The 18,011-nt window shown below is 43.8% G+C and overlaps 1 protein-coding gene across 1 annotated transcript in view; it reads right to left on the minus strand.

Moving 5' to 3' along the window:
* The window catches only part of LOC130022004 (zinc finger protein 420-like), a gene marked incomplete at its 5' end in the record, with an annotated part of 36,983 nt that extends 19,849 nt beyond the window's left edge, over positions 1-17,134 (minus strand). Inside the window, one exon of the mRNA XM_056112731.1 lies at positions 15,928-17,134. Coding sequence (XP_055968706.1) covers positions 15,928-17,134 — 1,207 coding nt within the window. The remainder of the gene's footprint in view (positions 1-15,927) is intronic.
* Positions 17,135-18,011: the final 877 nt, after the last annotated feature.

Consider the following 18,011-nt stretch of genomic DNA (forward strand, 5'->3'; position numbering starts at 1 on the left):
AGGCAATCACCCTACCTGCTGTACTATCACTCCAACCACTATTATGGTAGGATTTTAAATGGAAACTTTAGTAACCCTTCATAAGACGATATTTTTTTTCTACAGAGAAACCTGTATCTGAGGGGCAATATGATTTCTCTTCCACATTTACAATTACAGTTACAGATTGTATTCAGTAAAGTTGGCAATGTGTTCACATTGGTTTGGTAAGAACTGGGGTCAAAATTTATAAATTATTTATTTTTTTATTGAATCAGGGTGAATTAGAGCATTACATAATTGCTCATTATTGTATTTCAATAGTCCAACACCCATCCCTTCTACCAGTGTATTTTCCCAAAACCAGGGTCCTCAGTTTCCCTCCCACTTCTTCAAGTCACCCCCAACCCCAGCCTGTCTCTATGGCAGGTAATTCTCTCTCTCTCTCTCTTTCTCTTTTCATTTTAGGCATTATGGTTTGAAATACAGAAGCTGACAGGTTGTCATGTATATCCATTTACCTGCTTCCAACACTCAGCTCTTGTCCACAGTGATCATTTCCAACTAGTGTTGCCAAATGGATCCTCTTCTATCATAACTATCATCCAATTCCCACACCACTGATCAACCATTGACCATTCATGTAGCTTGATATTTGTCAATTTAGATTAAATAAATTTAGAGAAATACTACTTTATTCAGTAGGCATCTGGTCCTATTTTCCAAACTGCAGGCTCAAGGGCAGTTTAGATTTTTTATTTTTTTTGACTGACTCCAAAGGGTCCTTCTAGATCTCAAAGACAGAAGCACTGTTTTCCTCTTGATAGAGGCTGTCTCTTGAAGACAGTGCCCTACTACCAATATGAGTGTGGCCCCGTCGGAAAAAAATACATGTTGATGCTAGTGACAAAGGAATATGAAAGAATGAAGAGAATGCACACAGAAGTTTCAGGTCAGTGATGTTCCTCTATGATAATAATGATGGATAAATAATATGATTTTCTCAATACATTAAATAAACGGGCTGGAGCGATAGCACAGCGGGTAGGGCGTTCGCCTTACAAGCGGCCAACATGGCCAACCCGAGTTCGATTCCTCTGCCCCTCTCGGAGAGCCCGGCAAGCTACCGAGAGTATTCGATATGCCAGACACAGTAACAACCATGTCTCCAATGGAGATGTTACTGGGCCCGCTCGAGCAAATCGACGATCAACGGGAGGGCCTTTACCTTTACCTTACCAATACATCTAGAAAGTATAGCATCGAGAGTGAATCCTGGGGCCAGATTGATACAGGTAGGGTGTTTGTAAATTATGTGGTTGACCTGGATTAGATTCCGAGTATCCAATATGGTCCACCCGTGCACTGCCAGGAGTAATTCCAAAGTGAAGAGCCAGGAGTAACCCCTGAGCATCACCAGGTATGACCTCAAAAGTTAATAATAATAATATCCATCATATCAACTTTAGAAATGTCTTTGACGATTGTTAAATTAAGCAAGTCAGAAGAAGGATAAACACAGGACGATACCACTTCTATGTGGCATTTAGAATAACTCAATGAGGAAATGCAATGTTTTAAAGAGGAGGGTGCTCTATTCAATCTTATCCCCAGGGTATACGGAAGAGAAAAGAAAAAAGAGTGGAGGGAAGGGCGAGAAAAATCAGAGGAGAAGGAATGGGGGCCAGGTCTGGGGATTCAGGTTTTATTAAGGAAAGATAGAGCCAAATATCCAAACCACAGTACCAAGAACAATGAAATCAAGAGACCAAAATTATAACAGCCAAAATGAGAAAGATGCTTGTCCAGAGGGCTTGGCTGGAGGTGCGTAGGTGATATGGGCAGGAACCTGAGAACATTGGTGGGGGGAATTTAGCACTAGTGGTGGGATTGATCTTGTAATGTTGTATGTGTAAAGTTCAACCATGAATAACTTTGGAAATCATGGTACTTTAGTTTTTTTTTACATGTCCTGATTGGAAAACAAATTTTAAAAAGAAAATGAAATGCCTTTGATAATTATATTTCATGGAAAAGAAAGTCAAAGCAGAGGAAGCACATCAAACTTAAACACCTCTGCACTGCCAACGAACGGCAGCCAAAATTAAAATACTCCCTCAATGAACAGGAGAAAATATCTGCACAGCATTCGTGTGACAAAAACACAAATTTCCAAGATGTGAAAACGTTGGAAAAACTTAGAAACAAAATAATATACTCAGAACTTACATCTTGCTCTGTGCTCAGAGATCACTCCTGGTGGCCTTTGGGGACCATAAGTGGTGCAGGGGATCAAACCCAGGCCAGCCTCTGTAGTGTTCAAAGCAAGTTCCCTTCCCACTGTCTAAGTAATCCAGCCCCTGTCCACCTACTTTTAATTGATGCTTTCAGGACCTCTGAGCCTCTCTGGTGTGATCCCTGAGCAGAGCCAAGTGTGCTCCCCCAAAACAAACATACAAAAAAAAACACAAAACAACATCAAAAACATATCTTCTCCCTTTTACTGTTGATTTTTCCTGTATCTCCTGTTTCCTTTGATGTTGTCTCACATATCTCTACTATTTCAGGTATATGCAAACAGCTTTGCTTAGCCTATGGCAGTCAAACCTCACTCAACTTTGACCCCTCAGCCTGCCAGGAGAGATCTCTGAGCATTGCCAAGTGTGGCCCAGAAAACAAAATGAAACAGAACAAAAGAAAACAAAATATAAAAATAATTTAAAAAAAACATATCATCTACACAAACATATCATCTATGCAGCTCTTAGGAAAGAGGAAGTCATGAAATTCGTTTCTAATTGGATAGTCATGGAGAGCATCATGCTAAATGAAATTAATCAGAAAGACAGGGACAGACATAGAATGACTGCACTCATTTGTGGAATATAAAATGACACAATATGAGACTGACACCCAAGGACAGTAAAGACAAGGGCCAGAAAGATCGTTCCATTGTTGGAAATCTGCTACTTGAACTGGGGGAGAAGGCAGCTGGAATAGAGAAGGTATCACTAAGTGAATGAGGGTTGGAGGGATCATTCGGGATGGAAGATGTGTGTTGAAAGCAGATAAAGGACCAAGTGTGATAGCCTCTCAGTGTCTATATTGCAAAAGTAGAGAGAGAGTATGAGGGAAATTGTCTGCCATAGAGGAGGGGTAGGGTTGGGATGTGGTGAGGGGGTGGGTAGTGGTGACATTGGTGGTAGAAAATGTGCCCTGTTGGAGGGATGGGTGTTCGATCATGAAACTCAAACATGAAATCTTTGTAACTGGAGCTCATGGTGATTTCAATTAAGAATAATAATCATCACTTGATCACTTGACTTGACTTCCTGTTAATCGTCGATTTGCTTGAGCGGGTGCCAGTAACATCTTCATTTGTCCCTGTCACGTGCTAGTGTAGCCCAATTGCGTCTGTTCGCTCTAGGATCACGAAGAGCCTCAAACCAATCGTTCATGATCTTGACGAAGAAGTCTGACGATCTGGTAGGTGGGTGGCCACGTGGTCTTTTGACATCCCATGGAAACCAGTCAGTAACAGCTCTAGTCCAGCGGTCTTCTTTAAATTTCATTATGTGACAAGCGCATCTGATTTTTGACACCTTGGCAAACGAGACAGCATCCCTGATTCTTGATTGTCGACGGAGGTCGGAACTCCAGAATATTTCTCTCATTTGAGAGAAACATGATATTCCAAGCAGAGCTCTTTCAATTCCTCTTTGTTAGATCTGAATAGCGTTCTCATCCTGTTTATGTAGGCCCCAGTTCTCTGAGGGGTATGTTATTGCAGGAGGAAGAGTGAAATCAAAGATATGTGTCCAGAGCCGGAGGTTCTTTGTCCTCTAGCTATTTCTTCGACGCTCTTGAAGGTGTTCCAAGCCGCTCTCTTCCTCCTGCAGAGCTCGGGTGTCAGGTCATTTGTAATGTTGACTTCTCGACCTAGGTTGCTGTTGCATTCAAAGATGGCCGTTCCATTGAGAGCGTATGGGGTGTCAGGAACGAGGCTGTTTCTCATAAATACTGTCTTCATAAGATTCAGCTGTAGGGCGATCTTTCCACATTCATGGTTGAAATCGGCCAGCATTTGTGCCGCTTGGCTAATGTTTGGTGTTATTAAAACAATGTCATCAGCAAAGCGGAGGTGGTGTAGTTGCCAACCATCAATCTTCACTCCCATTCCTTCCCATTCCAGTCATCGCAAGATGTTCTCAAGGGTGGCACTGAAGAGTTTCGGTGAAATGGTATCACCCTGCCGAACCCCTCTCTTGACATCAATGACTACTTCTTTGTAGAATGGTGAGATCCTGGTAGTGAATCCGTAATACAGCTCACTGAGGATCTTGATGCATTGAGCTTGAATGCGCTGATTGGCTAGGGCTTCAATGACTGCTTCCGGCTCAACAGAATCAAAGGCCTTCTTTAAATCAATGAAATTTAGACAGAGCGGCATCTTGAACTCCTGAGAAACTTCAATGAGCTTGGTTATCGTGTGAATATGGTCGGTGGTGCTGAATCCTTTGCGGAACCTGGCTTGCTCGAATGGTTGTCCTTCATCTAGTGTTCTGCCAATCCTATTTAGGATGACTCGAGTGAACAACTTGTAGAAGACAGACTACAGGCAGTTCAGGCGATAGTTGCCAATGTCATGGATGTCTTTCTTCTTGTACAGTAGGTAATTTTATTGCCAAGATAGGACCGAGAAGATCAGCCAAAGAACTTCACATTGGGACCCATAGCCTAGAATGGAACGAACAGGGTGAGAGACTGTCTGAGTTCATCATGTCGACCAAGACCATACATGGTAACTCACAGTTCCAATTGGCCGAATCTAAACGCTGGACCTGGGAGTCTCCCGGTGGACGATTCCACAATGAAATAGACCACATTATATTCAATTGATGGTTTTGCCTGACCAATGTCGCTGTTGTCCCAAAATTCCAAACGGGATCGGACCACTGTCTCCTTCGTGCAAAATTCTACTTCATAGAGCGGGGAGAATTGGCTGCAGTGTTTAAAAAAGAGAACTCCCAGAATGACCAACAACTGGGAGCTCTTTGGCACTATTGTGGCAACATGGGAAGATGCCATTGTTGACAGCATTGACAAGGAATACGATGGACTGATTCAGCACCTCCGTGATTGTGCGAGGAACACAAAGAGAGAGATAGCCACCAGAAAACGCCTGTTTTGAAAACTCTTGAGCTTATTTGCCAATGTGGTTTGGCGCATGCCTCAGGCATCTGCAAGCGAACGTCCGAGCTCACAAAGCAGTGCAGAGATGTGATCAAGGAAGACCTCAAAGAGAGAACAGCGGAAGTGCTGGTAGATACTGCAGAAGCCGTGAAAATTATTCGTAATGCCCGCTAGTCCTTCGCCAACTACAAGACCAAGATGACTGCCCTCCGACGTCCTGATGGATCTATCACTTCTTCCAGAACGACAATGGAGAAGATTATCCATGACATCTATTCAACTCTCTTCAATAGCTATTTCCACTTGCCGACATACCAAATTCCACAGGATGTATATGTCCTTCCCAATGTTCTCCCTTCCGAAATCCGACATGCCATTTCATCAGTAAAGAAATGAAAAGCACCTGGCCCAGACAAGATCAGACCTGAACACCTGAAGAACCTGCCGTCAGTACTCATCAATACGCTGGCTCGGCTCTTCACACGCTACCTGTCTGAATGCAATAATAATCATAAAATAAATAAATAAAAAACAATATACCTTCCCCTTTCACCTCTCCACATTCCCTGCTTAAAGACTGATGGGAGTTGGTCCCTTCCTCCATGCTTGCAAGACATCAGTGAGGAGCAGCTCATTAGAAGCTCTGCCCTACTCAGTGTAGCCTTTCGCCACTAATCAAGAACTGTAGGAATGTAAGTACAAGGTCGGGGTGCTGGGATTTTTTTTCTTCAATCTCATTTTCTTTGCACAAGTTTCAGCCCATTTTATTTTAGCTTTGTTTTTAGTTGGGAAGTCACACCCAGTGATGCTCAGGGTTCACTCCTGGCTTTGCGCTCAGAAATTCCTCCGTACATTTCTTGGTATGTCGAGGAGCTGGAAAGATATAGCAGGAGTAGGGTGTTTGTCTTGCATGCAGCTGATCCAAGTTCCAACATCCCTGGCATTCCATAGGGTCCCCCAAACACTGTCAGGAGTATTTCCTGAATGCAGAGCCAGAAGTAACCTTAGCATCACCAAGTGTGTGAGTTCACAAGGTAAACCACTGGGGCTGCTACTGCAATGCATGTGTTTGTGTTCTGTGGCCCAGAGCTGCATCCCCACCTCCCCACCTCCCCAGGGCTCCTCAACAGAGAGAAAAGGGGTGGGGAGATGGGGACCATAGTTGATGGTGAAAATGGCCCCTTTATTGGAGAGTTGCTAGCATGTTTATAGAATATCTGAAGGGGGATTGAGGTAAGGACATAGGTGTGATTGGTCATTTACATAGATAAACATTTGTCAGAGGAAATTCTCTCGGAGAGTTCAACTCAAGAAGACACTGCCTCCCAGGGACATCTACATCTACATTGCTTTTTATCTTTCCCTCTAGAGTATAAGTTATCAATACTTGCAGTTGGATAAACACAGTAAGAGTCAAAGATCCCAGCATTTAGTTCTCTGGGCTCTGTGTGCGAGCAAGGCTTTTACCATAAATTCCTGACTAAGTCCTCAGGTCACTTCAGCTTCTCCTTACCAATGGGGGTCCTGTCTCTTAGGTTGTAACAGTGTGCATCAAAACCATGCATTTATGCCTTTTACAATGTCCCATTTTGATGCCAGGTAGCTTTGCCACTCACCCTGGGTCCATCCCAGTCCACGGCGGACCCTCCCTTTTGGGGTGTTAGGAACTACAACAACTGAAGCCTGACTCAAGTAATTATAACCAAGTAATTATACCCAGGAGCAGATATATCTTAGAGTCAATAAATTCCCAAATATTAGGAGCATAGCATTAATGGTCTTTCTGTGTTTAACCAAAGAACATTGCTCTATAGTAAAATATAAAAAGACTATAGGGGAGATAGAAAAGCAGGAAGATATATAGAGCACTTCAAATACAAAGCAGTTCAAATATAAAGTTCAGAATTACCAGAAAGTTTTGGCTTATGAATAACCAAGACTGAATTGGAGAATTGTGACAATGAGAGGTAAAATATAAGGGAAAGTTTAAGGATAAACTTTAACCAAATTAACTTTTCCAGCAAGAGCTTGTTAAGCTTCTCTAGGAGGAATAAAGGGGGCAATTCACTGATGAAGCCTAAAGCACTTAGGGTTAATATCCAACACAAAGGAAAGGTTGAAGATAGACTTTAACCAAATTAGGGATGTTGGTGAGGGCAAAGGGAAGCATCTCTGGGAGGAGGAAAGAGTCAATTATACTGTGAAGCCTGAGGCACTGAGGGTTGATATCCAACAAAGTGTGACAAAAATAAAAAAAATTTAAAAAACGGAGAATTTCTTTTTCCTGATGCTGTTTTTGTGGGACACACTTGGAATGCTAAGCTCACCTGAGTTCCTATACTCACATTCCTTTATACTCATGATACTCTGGAGTTTTTTCTTTTTTGTATTGTTTTATGCTTTTGAGTCACACCAAGTGATGCTGAGGGGTCTTCCTGCCCCTGCACACAGGAATTACTACGGATGGTGTTTGGGGCACCCTATGGGATGGTAAGTGGTCAGCTGCGTGCAAGGCAAGCAAGAATTACTGTGGTCGTACCCAGAGGATACTGGGGATGGAATCCGGCTTAGCTGTGTGAAAGGCAAACGGGGACCCTATAGATGCTGAAGAAAAATCCCAAACCCATCACGAGCAAGGCAAGCTCTCGGGCACCGGGCTATCTCTCTGGCCCATTTTATTGCTTTTAATTTGCATTTTCACTTAAAGTATTTTTTAAAACTTTTTGGTGGCATAACCAGTTCTTATAGTAACACATACAACAGGTTACTTAGAATGTTTACATTCTCACTCAATCACTGACACAGAAGCTCTGTTCACCTTTCCACTCTGATTAACCTTTGTTTTCTGAGTTCACTTTTCTTTTATTAATCTCCCCCAATGTCTTTATGCATTTCTCATTGATTTTTAACTTTTCTCCCAAATGCCCTTTTTCATTTATTTTTCTTAGCACCTATGATTTAATAACCAAAGTATTAGAACTATTGGGGGAGGGAGCAACAGTGAAGTGGGGAGGGCTCTTGCTGTGCATGCAGCTGATGTAGGATCGAACCCTGACAGCCCATATGGTCCCTGAGACCACCAGGAGTGACCCATAAGTGCAGAGCCAGGAGTAAGCCCTGAGTAAAGCTGAGCATGGCCAAAAAAATAAATAAAATAAAAATAGAACTATCTTATCAAGTTCAGATTAATTAAATGATTCTAGGGTGGTTTGTTCATGGTTTGGGGGGAACAAATCCAGCAACACGCAGAGATTTTCCTGGCTCTGCACTCAGGAAGCACCCCGGCATGATGGTGGGGCTGTATGGAGAGCCAAAGAGTGTGAGAGCTTTCTTTCACTTGGGTAACCTGGGTTCCATTCCAGCCTTCATATCTTGTGGGGTACATAACTGGACTCACTATAAACAGTGCTCCTCTCCCACAGTCCAGGGGCATGTGTCCATGGACTGAGCAGAACAGTCTCTGAGTAGCTTTTTCCAGGGGAACTCTTCTTTGCAGGGTGGGCACTTAGTTCCTTCTGGTCGCCCACAGAAGACTCCCACCTGTCTTGGCATCGTCATGGGGCTGAGGGCATAATTGCTCACTCAAGATTTTGTCACAGTGTGCATTATCACAAAAATTCCTCCTGGGTTGACTGCTATCCTAAAGAACAGCAGAAAAGGATTCCAATTATTGTGCTGTGCCTGAGAGTCTCCTCATCCAGAAAATTCTAGATCTGCAGGTTGGTTTCTAACATTTACCCAACTTGAGTGCAATTCTGACACGTGGATGGATTTTCCAAGCAACGACCTAACATTTCAGCAAAATGGACAAGTAAAATATGCCAACGGCAGGTCACATAGCTGTGTAAATTTTTTTCAACTGACACACAAACAAAACAAACACAAACACTGTCCTCCCGTTGTTCATCGATTTGCTCGAGCGGGCCCAGTAACGTCTCCATTTTGAGACTTGCTGTTACTGTGTTTGGAATATTGAATACGTCACGGGTAGCTTGCCAGGCTTCGCTGCGCAGGTGAGCTACTCTCAGTAGCTTGCTAGGCTGTCCGTGAGGGATGAAGCAATTGAACCCGGCTCGGCCGGGCTGGCTGTGAACAAGTCAAACACCCTACTGCTGTGCTATCACTCCAGTCCAAGATACAGTAAGTGGAAATAACTACCTCTGCAGAAAACTGAAGCACCAGTTTAGAGTGAAAATAAAAGGGCCCGAGACTGGGTTTGGTACTAGCTTAGTGTGGAGCTTAGTGGGATAGCTTAGTGAAATACATGTGCGAAGGCAATGATGCACCCCCAGACAGCCAAGACAGACCTTTGAATACATCTCACCTGAAGCAGAATCCTCTCCAGGATCAACAAGTTTTTTGTTAGCTTGTTCTATTTACTTAGGTGGGGAGAGGATCACACCAGCATTACTCAAGGATTCCTGCTGCTGGGGCTCTGGGGGCCATTTGGGGTGCTGGGATGGAACCACAGTTTTCTTCCTGGTGCCAAGCAAGTGTGCTTCCTAATGCAAAACCATTAGTGCTGAATCATCGAGTTCTTTTCAACAATCACATTTGTCCTTGCTGTCTATCAAATGTAAAGTCACAGTATTTACCCTGGAATAAAAATAATTTTTGGGGGGGGTGCCATAGTACAGGGGTAGGCATTTGTCTTCACTACAGCCGGCCCAGCTTCAATCAAAGGCATCCCATATGGTACCACATGCACCACTAAGAATAATTCCTGAGTGGAGAGCTATGCGTAACCCCTGATCATCGCTGGATGTAACCCAAAAAGAAAAAAAAATATGTAATTTTTAGGTTTTAGAACTACTGATTTTATGCAGCAACAAGGTTGGAACTGGAAGATACCGTCTTGAGTGAAGTTAGCCAGAAAAAGAAACAAAAACAGGATGATGTCACTCATCTGTGGAATACAGAACACTGGATGGGGAAATGTACTATAAAGGGGTTGATTAAATCATCCCATATTTCATTGTTTAGAGAGAAGCCGGACAAAGAAGGAAATAAATCTATGGGCAGAAGAGAACCAGAACTTTACAGGGATCAGGGATTCATTTATGCCAGGGACATCAGTGAGAGGTGTAGCCATTTACCAAAAATACAGATGCAACAGAACTAAAAACAAGAAATCTAAGCCACATCCACTGAAACTTAGTCATGTGGTTGTTCAGATGAGAGCCGGGGGTGGAGTGGGGACTGATGTTGGGAGGGGATACGGAAACATGGGTGGAGGGAAGCTGACACTGGTGCAGGGAATGGTGCTGAATGTGTAAGTACAACTATCAATAATTTTGAAAATTCTGGCACTTTAATGAAAATTAAAAAAAACAATACAATGAAATAAATTTCCAGATTTCAGCACCCACTGAGGTTAAAGACTTCTAGTCCCAGCATAAGGCTCTGATATTTTTCCTGTGGTGCTGAGACATAGATATGGTTGTGGGGATGGAGCCAGACCCCACCTTTCAAGTGACATCCTTGGTCCACTGAGCACTCCAATAGCATAATATTTAGTTTCAACAAGAGAATCTTACAGCACACTTATATGCAACAAGCCTGTTCCCAAATGAAATTGCTGTAATGCCACATCCTGAACCTGTGATTTGAGTTCTGAAATCAAACAAAATGCACAATGAGGATTTTAGTCCAATATTGAATGGAATGCAATTGAATGGCTGAGCAGGTGGAGGACATGGTTCTCACAGTCTAAACAAGCCAACAGAAAGGGAAAATCTTCGGAAAGTGTTGCTGCAGGAAAGCGACAATTCCCGAACAAGCCTTTCGGGTTTTATTTTTGATCAGACCCAGTGATGCTCGAGATACCATAGGGGAAGCTGGACATCAAAGGTAGGTGGTGTCTGTAAGGCTAGCACACTCCCTGATGCACTGCTTTTCTAGTCCCAATTAGCTTCACTATGGGCTTATACTCACAATTTAACATACACACAATAAAACATTTTTTTTGTGCGTACAAGAGTACAGCAGGGAGGCATTTGCCTTGCATGAGGCTGACAGGGGTTGATCCTTGAGAACTGCCAACAGCAACTTACAAGAACCACCAGGAATAACTGCTGAGCATCCCTAGTCCCCAAAACAAAACTCAATTTCATCTTACATTCAAAAAACCATGGCAATGACCCAAAGGCAAAGATACGCAGATAAGCATGTTGTCAGATTGACAGAGCGGGATCCAGAAAGGGTACCCGGCCCTGTAGGTGTACAGTCAGGCTGGTTATTCAGCCAGGGGGACAAGGGTCCTGAAACTCATGGACTATTCAACAAACCTGACAGACGAGGAAGAATGAAAACAAAGTCAAGAAAGCAAAGCACAGGATCTCTCCGTAACGAACAGCTCCGAGGAGTGAAGGGCAGCGTGATTGCAGCACAGACGCCTGATCCAGTGGGCCGGGGACACAGTAGCATGTTTCACACACATTCAGGGCACCCACACACTGCCCAGGGACCCCGGCAGGAAGGGTCCTCAGACACTCACCTGCACACACACCTCTCCTCCCCGGCCTTGGGTCTCCTCTTCCAGCCAGGAGATTAACACAGCCTTCACCCCAGATATCCCTGCTCCATCCAGAGACGGAGGAATGGATTAGTCACAAGGAAGGAAAAGGTGACAAGTAAACCTCGTGTGTCCCTGGTTTAACTGGTCATGCTATTGAAAAGACATGATCATAACATCCACTTTCAATATGCCAAAGATTGGTGAGGAGTGAGAAATAAGACAAGGTTTAAACTTAAGAGTGAAACAAGGGAGTCCCAGATAATACCACAAAGATCCCAGCACTGTATGTAGTTTTGTTTTGGGGTTACACTTGGCGATGCTCACGGGTCAATCCTGTATCTGTGTTCAGGAATCACCTCTAGTAGTATTGGCTCCATGGAAGGTCAGTGATTGAACCCGGTTTGCTTCGTGTAAGGAAGCGCCCTCCCCACAGTGCTTCTGGAGCATCTGTAATAACCGGAGTTTATCTTTTACCTTTACTTTGAGCTTACAATCCCCCAAGTCAGTCTTGATGACAGGTGAATCTGAACTTTGTATTTGAAGAGAATACTTCCTATTCTATATTCCCATAAGCCCTTTTATACTTTACCATAGAGCAATGTTCTTTGCTTAACCACAGAAAGACTACTAAATATGCTCCTAATATTTGGCCCATATCCTGAAATACATCTACTCCTGGAACCTGTCATATTTACTTGACTCAAGCTTCAGTTGCTCTACTTCCTAACACTCCAAAAAGGGAGGTCACACACAGGGCTGAGATGGAACTGGGGAAAATAGCAAAACTACCCTGCAATTGAAATGGAATAGTCTAGAAAGCATGAAAGAACAGTCTTGATATGAGCTGTTATGAGAGACAGGACCTGATGAAGGACAAGCTCTACCGGCCTGAAGACCTAGAATGGGATTTATAGTAGAAGCACAGCAGCCTTGCCCTCAGAGTCCAGACAACTAAATTTTGGAATCTATATTTCTTACTATTTTATCCACATATCTGCAATTATTAATAAGTAATTTAATTGTTTAATATTTTCTAGTAGATAGGGAAAGAGGAAAGCAATATAATGCTGTTGATCCTGGAAGAATCTCTCTGTATAGCCACTGGGAGAGAGTGTCTCCTTGAATTCTCCAGAATTCTCTGCATCAAAACCCTTTATCTCTGTAGGGTCTGGAGCCATAGCAGAGCGGGAAGGGCATTTGCCCTGCACGCGGATGACGCGGATTCTTTTCCCAGCATCCCATATGGTCCCCCGATCACAATCCAGGAGTAAATTCCTTAGTGCAGGGCAAGGAGTGACCCCTGTTCATGGCCAGGTGTGACCCAAAAAGCAAAACCAAACAAAAATGCTTTACCTCTGTAAATGATCAGTCACCCCTATGTGTAGTCCTATAGCTCAACACCCTTCAATGATCTGTAGGTATGCTAACAGTTTTGCATCAAACGGGACATTCTGAACATCAGTCAGTGGTCCTGCATATCTTTGTTCCTCTTCTGACTCCAGCATAATATCCCATTAGAGATTCCTCTGAGAGGCAATCAGGTATGTTCATCCCTCTGGGGTGAAACTCACTGCCATGTTGACAGAGGTAACCACATCTTGAACCAGCACACATTAAGGGAGGATGAGGCCATCCCACTCCACACAATGGGGCCTGAGGATGAGACACTGCAGCACTCTAGGGGTGCTCAGGGAACTCCCTTCTCCCCACTCCAGAAGGCAGGAGCCAACCTTCACCAAAACTTTAGGGTGATGGGCCCCAGTAGTCACTTGATGGAATCCTGATCTCCTACAATGGAACTATATTAGAAGGTGATGGACTTGCACGCAGTCACCCCAGAGACAAAGCCAATGAACACTGCTCCTGTGATCACCGGGCAGAGTAACATCTAAGCACTGGCCCAGGAGGACCAAAAGAAAGCAACACTGGGTTGGACCAAAACTCTAGACACTACTACCCCATGCCAAACCCTCACATCACAAGTTCTAGGGATGAGTATGGGGCACTCAATGTCCAGTGAGCAACTCAAAGATGTTGTGGACTGCAGGACTCCTGGGTTGGCCACATGCAAGGCAAGTACCCTATTTGCTGCACTATTGCTCTGGCATTTCTAAATATTTTCCCAGCACACCAGCAGTGACCCCTGAGCAAAACTTCCCTTCCCCATACTCAAATATCTCCCTTTCAGAAAAAGATAAAACAAATATACTGATGAACCCACCCCCAAGAGCCAGTTTTCCTGATGTTCTGGTCAGGGAGAGATGAAGAAAAAGGGATTGTTTGCAATTGGACATGTGGAAGTAGAAAATATTTTTGCAGGAGTATTGTTGTTTATTCAGCTATTGATTAGGCTGACTGAAATGGGTATGAACTCCACCTTACTTTTTTTGGATAATTTTATTTTTTGAATCACCCTGAGACAAGTTACAAAGCTATTGGGTTTAAGTCTCGTTCATACAATGAAGCACCTTTCCCTTCACCGTGCCCATTTTCCACCACCAAAACCCCAAGTATACCACCATTCCACACACTCCTCCTAACTGTGGGGGCATATGATTTCCACATTTCTCTCTACTTTGATTGCATTCAATATTTTGACACCAGATCTACCATTATTATGTTTGGGATTTTACCCCAGCACTCAGATAGTTCAAAAAGGCAACAGTAGACAATTTGTTTTCTATTGCTGGTTATAAATAACATGATTTTGTAATTTTGAAATTTTAAAAACATGGAGGGATTTTTCCCAATACCTGCTGGGTTCCAATATTTGCTCCTGAGTTTCTGGGATCCTGGCCATTAAGCAGCTTTATCAGGAGCCAGAGAGGTGGTTCGTGGGCATGATTTAGGTTACTGTTGGGGCGGGGCGGAAAGGGCCGGCTCAACCCCCCTCCTGTGAGGCCCCACATATCTCGTCACTGTGGGCACAAACGTGACTTTCCAATGGCCTCTGGAGAATAGTGGCCAGCGAGTCACCAAGGGGGAGCAGTGGAGGGACAGCACCAATACCCCCTGGGGTGGCCTGGGGATAGTAACCTACTGCAGAGTCCAGACTCATTTCTGCCAAGACCCACTGGGTTTCGAGATTTGTCTCTGAGTCTCTGGGATCATAGCCATTAAGCAGCAGTGATTGCAGAGCGGGTAGGATGTTTGCCTTGCACGGGAAAAACCCGGGTTTGAATCCCGGCAATAATACGGTCCTCTGAGCACTGCCAGGAGTAATTCCTGAGTGCATAAGCCAGGAGTAACCCCGTGTGCATCGTTGGTTGTGACTCAAAAAGAAAAAGAAATAATCCAAAGAGTAAATTTTCAGAGGCAAAAACCTCTCACTTGTGCAGACATGCCCCAAAGTCCCAACCCCAGCACAGGAGCAAACGAAAATGAAGGACCACAAAAATGTCCCTTTCCTTTGGGAGCTGCCTGTAAACATATCTGGAGTTTCAAAAAGTGTTATGTCCAGTCCAAATGCTCCAAACAAGTCCCCGCAGTCTTGAGTTGGGAGGTATGAGATGGCCAAGATCCACACTCTCTGCAGGTCCCTCGCACCAAGGCACAAAGTCCATGTGCCCACCCTCCAGTGTCATCTTGGACCTGGATGCGATCTTGGCTGCAGGGACCCTCAGGATAACACACCCTCACCTATAACACCTGACCCACAGAACAGCCCCCAATGCACCCCTCAAAAGCTCCAAATTCCCTAATGCCTGGATATACAGAAAAAGTTTTTTAAAAAAGCAAGTGTGAAAACGCCCTACAAGCTGGGGTGTCCTGCCAGTCAAATTCCCAAACTAGGTGGCGCAGGGTGCTCAAGCATTTTTCTCCAGCATGTATGCTCCTATGTTCACTAAGTCTTGAGGCTCCAGCAAAGACCTTTCCACATTCCTTATATACGGTTTCTTTCCAATGTGAATTCTCCTATGTACATGAAGTATTGAGGCCATAGCAAAAGCCTTCCCACATTCCTTACATATACAGTATCTCTCCAGTGTGAATTCTCCTATGTACTGTCAATTGTGAGGATGTTGTATAGGCCTTTCCACACTCCACGCATATATAAGGCTTCTCTCCAGTATGAATTCTCATGTGTATAGTAAGGGAAGAGCAATGCGTAAATGCCTTCCCACATGTCTGACACTGATGAGGTTTCTCTCTAAGATGAATTTTCTTATGTGCAGTAAGATAAGAGCACACAGTAAAGGCTTTCCCACATGTCGGACACTGATGAGATTTCTCTTCACTGTGAATTTTCCTATGATTCCTAAGGTACCGAGATTGACAGAAGACCTTCCCACATTCTTTGCAGATATATGGTTTCTCTCCAGTGTGAATTCTCCTAGGTGCAGTAAGTCTTGAGGCTCCAGCAAAGGCCTTTCCACATTCCTTACATATATACGGTTTCTCTCCAGTGTGAATTTTCCTATGTTCACTAAGTCTTGAGGCTAAAGCAAAGGCCTTCCCACATTCCTTACATATATACGGTTTCTCTCCAGTGTGAATTTTCCTATGTTCACTAAGTCTTGAGGCTAAAGCAAAGGCCTTCCCACATTCTTTACATATATACGGTTTCTCTCCAGTGTGAATTGTCCTATGTACACTAAGTCTTGAGGCCAAAGAAAACGTCTTCCCACATTCCCTACATATATACGGTTTCTCTCCAGTGTGAATTTTCCTATGTTCACTAAGTCTTGAGGCTAAAGCAAAGGCCTTCCCACATTCCTTACATATATACGGTTTCTCTCCAGTGTGAATTGTCCTATGTAGACTAAGTCTTGAGGCTACAGCAAAGGCCTTACCACATTCTTTACATATATACGGTTTCTCTCCAGTGTGAATTCTCCTATGTTCACTAAGTCTTGAGGCTTCAGCAAAGGGCTTCCCACATTCCTTACATATATACGGTTTCTCTCCAGTGTGAATTCTATGTACAGTAAGTCTGGAGGCTGTAGCAAAGGCCTTACCACATTCCTTACATATATACGGTTTCTCTCCTGTGTGAATTCTCCTATGTACAGTAAGTTTTGAGGCTCTAGCAAAGGCCTTCCCACATTCCTTACATATATACGGTTTCTCTCCAGTGTGAATTCTCCTATGTTCACTAAGTCTTGAGGTTTCAGCAAAGGCCTTCCCACATTCCTTACATATATACGGTTTCTCTCCAGTGTGAATTCTCCTATGTACAGTAAGTGTCGAGGCTGTAGCAAAGGCCTTACCACATTCCTTACATATATACGGTTTCTCTCCTGTGTGAATTCTCCTATGTACAGTAAGTTTTGAGGCTCCAGCAAAGGCCTTTCCACACTCCTGACATATATAAGGCTTCTTTCCACTATGCATTTTCATATGTCTATTAAGAGATGAGGTGTGAATAAAGGCCTTCCCACAAGTCTGACATTTATGAGGTTTCTCTCCTGTATGAATTATCCTATGTCTAATAAGATGTGATGATTTATTGAAGGTCTTCCCACATGCTTCACATGCATAAGGTTTCGCTCCTGAATTTATATTCATATGGTCATGATGGAGTAACCCTTGACTCACACTTTGTTCTTGGTGATGACTTTTCCGGGGATTCTGTCCACTGTCGTTTTCTAAGGGAACACCACAGCGCTGAGAACATTGGGAGGTTCTGCCACATTCTTTACACTTAGATGGGTTCTGCTCACAGTGACTGTGATTGAGAGTTTGTCGCTGTGAGGGACTCACTATAAACAGTGCTTCTTTCCCTAGTGGCTGCCAGACTGGGAGATTTTGTGACTGTGAACTGAGAACAACACACGCCAAGGAACTTTTTCCAAGGGAGGGCTTCTTCAGAGTGAGGTAGCTCTTGCCATTCTGATCACCCTCAGAAGACATCCCACATGTCTTGGCGTCCTCATGGGGCTGAGGGCAGGATTGCTCACTAGAGATATTGTCATAGAGCGCAGGATCAGAGACATTCCACTCAGTCTGGCTGCTTCCCTGTAGAAGAGCAGAGAAGGATTCCAATTATTGACCTATTCACCGAGTCTTCCTATCAAAAAACTGAGCCTTGAGAAGTGGTTTCTTTTTTTATTTTGGGTCACACCTAGTGATGCACAGGGGTTACTCATGGCTCTGCACTCACGAGTTACTCCTGGCGTTGCTCAGGGAACCATATGGGATGCTGGGAATCGAACCCGGGTTGGCCACGTGCAAGGCAAATGCCCTACCTGCTGTGCTATTGCTCCAGCCCCAGGTGTGGTTTCTAACATATGCACCACACAAATGTAATTACCTACATATGGATTGTCTTATTATTGAATAACTTCGTGTTAATGTAAGTTCAACGCACAAAATTGATGGA

This window comes from Sorex fumeus, unplaced genomic scaffold, assembly GCF_029834395.1.
Source record: "Sorex fumeus unplaced genomic scaffold, SorFum_2.1 ptg000019l, whole genome shotgun sequence".
NCBI lineage: Eukaryota > Metazoa > Chordata > Mammalia > Eulipotyphla > Soricidae > Sorex > Sorex fumeus.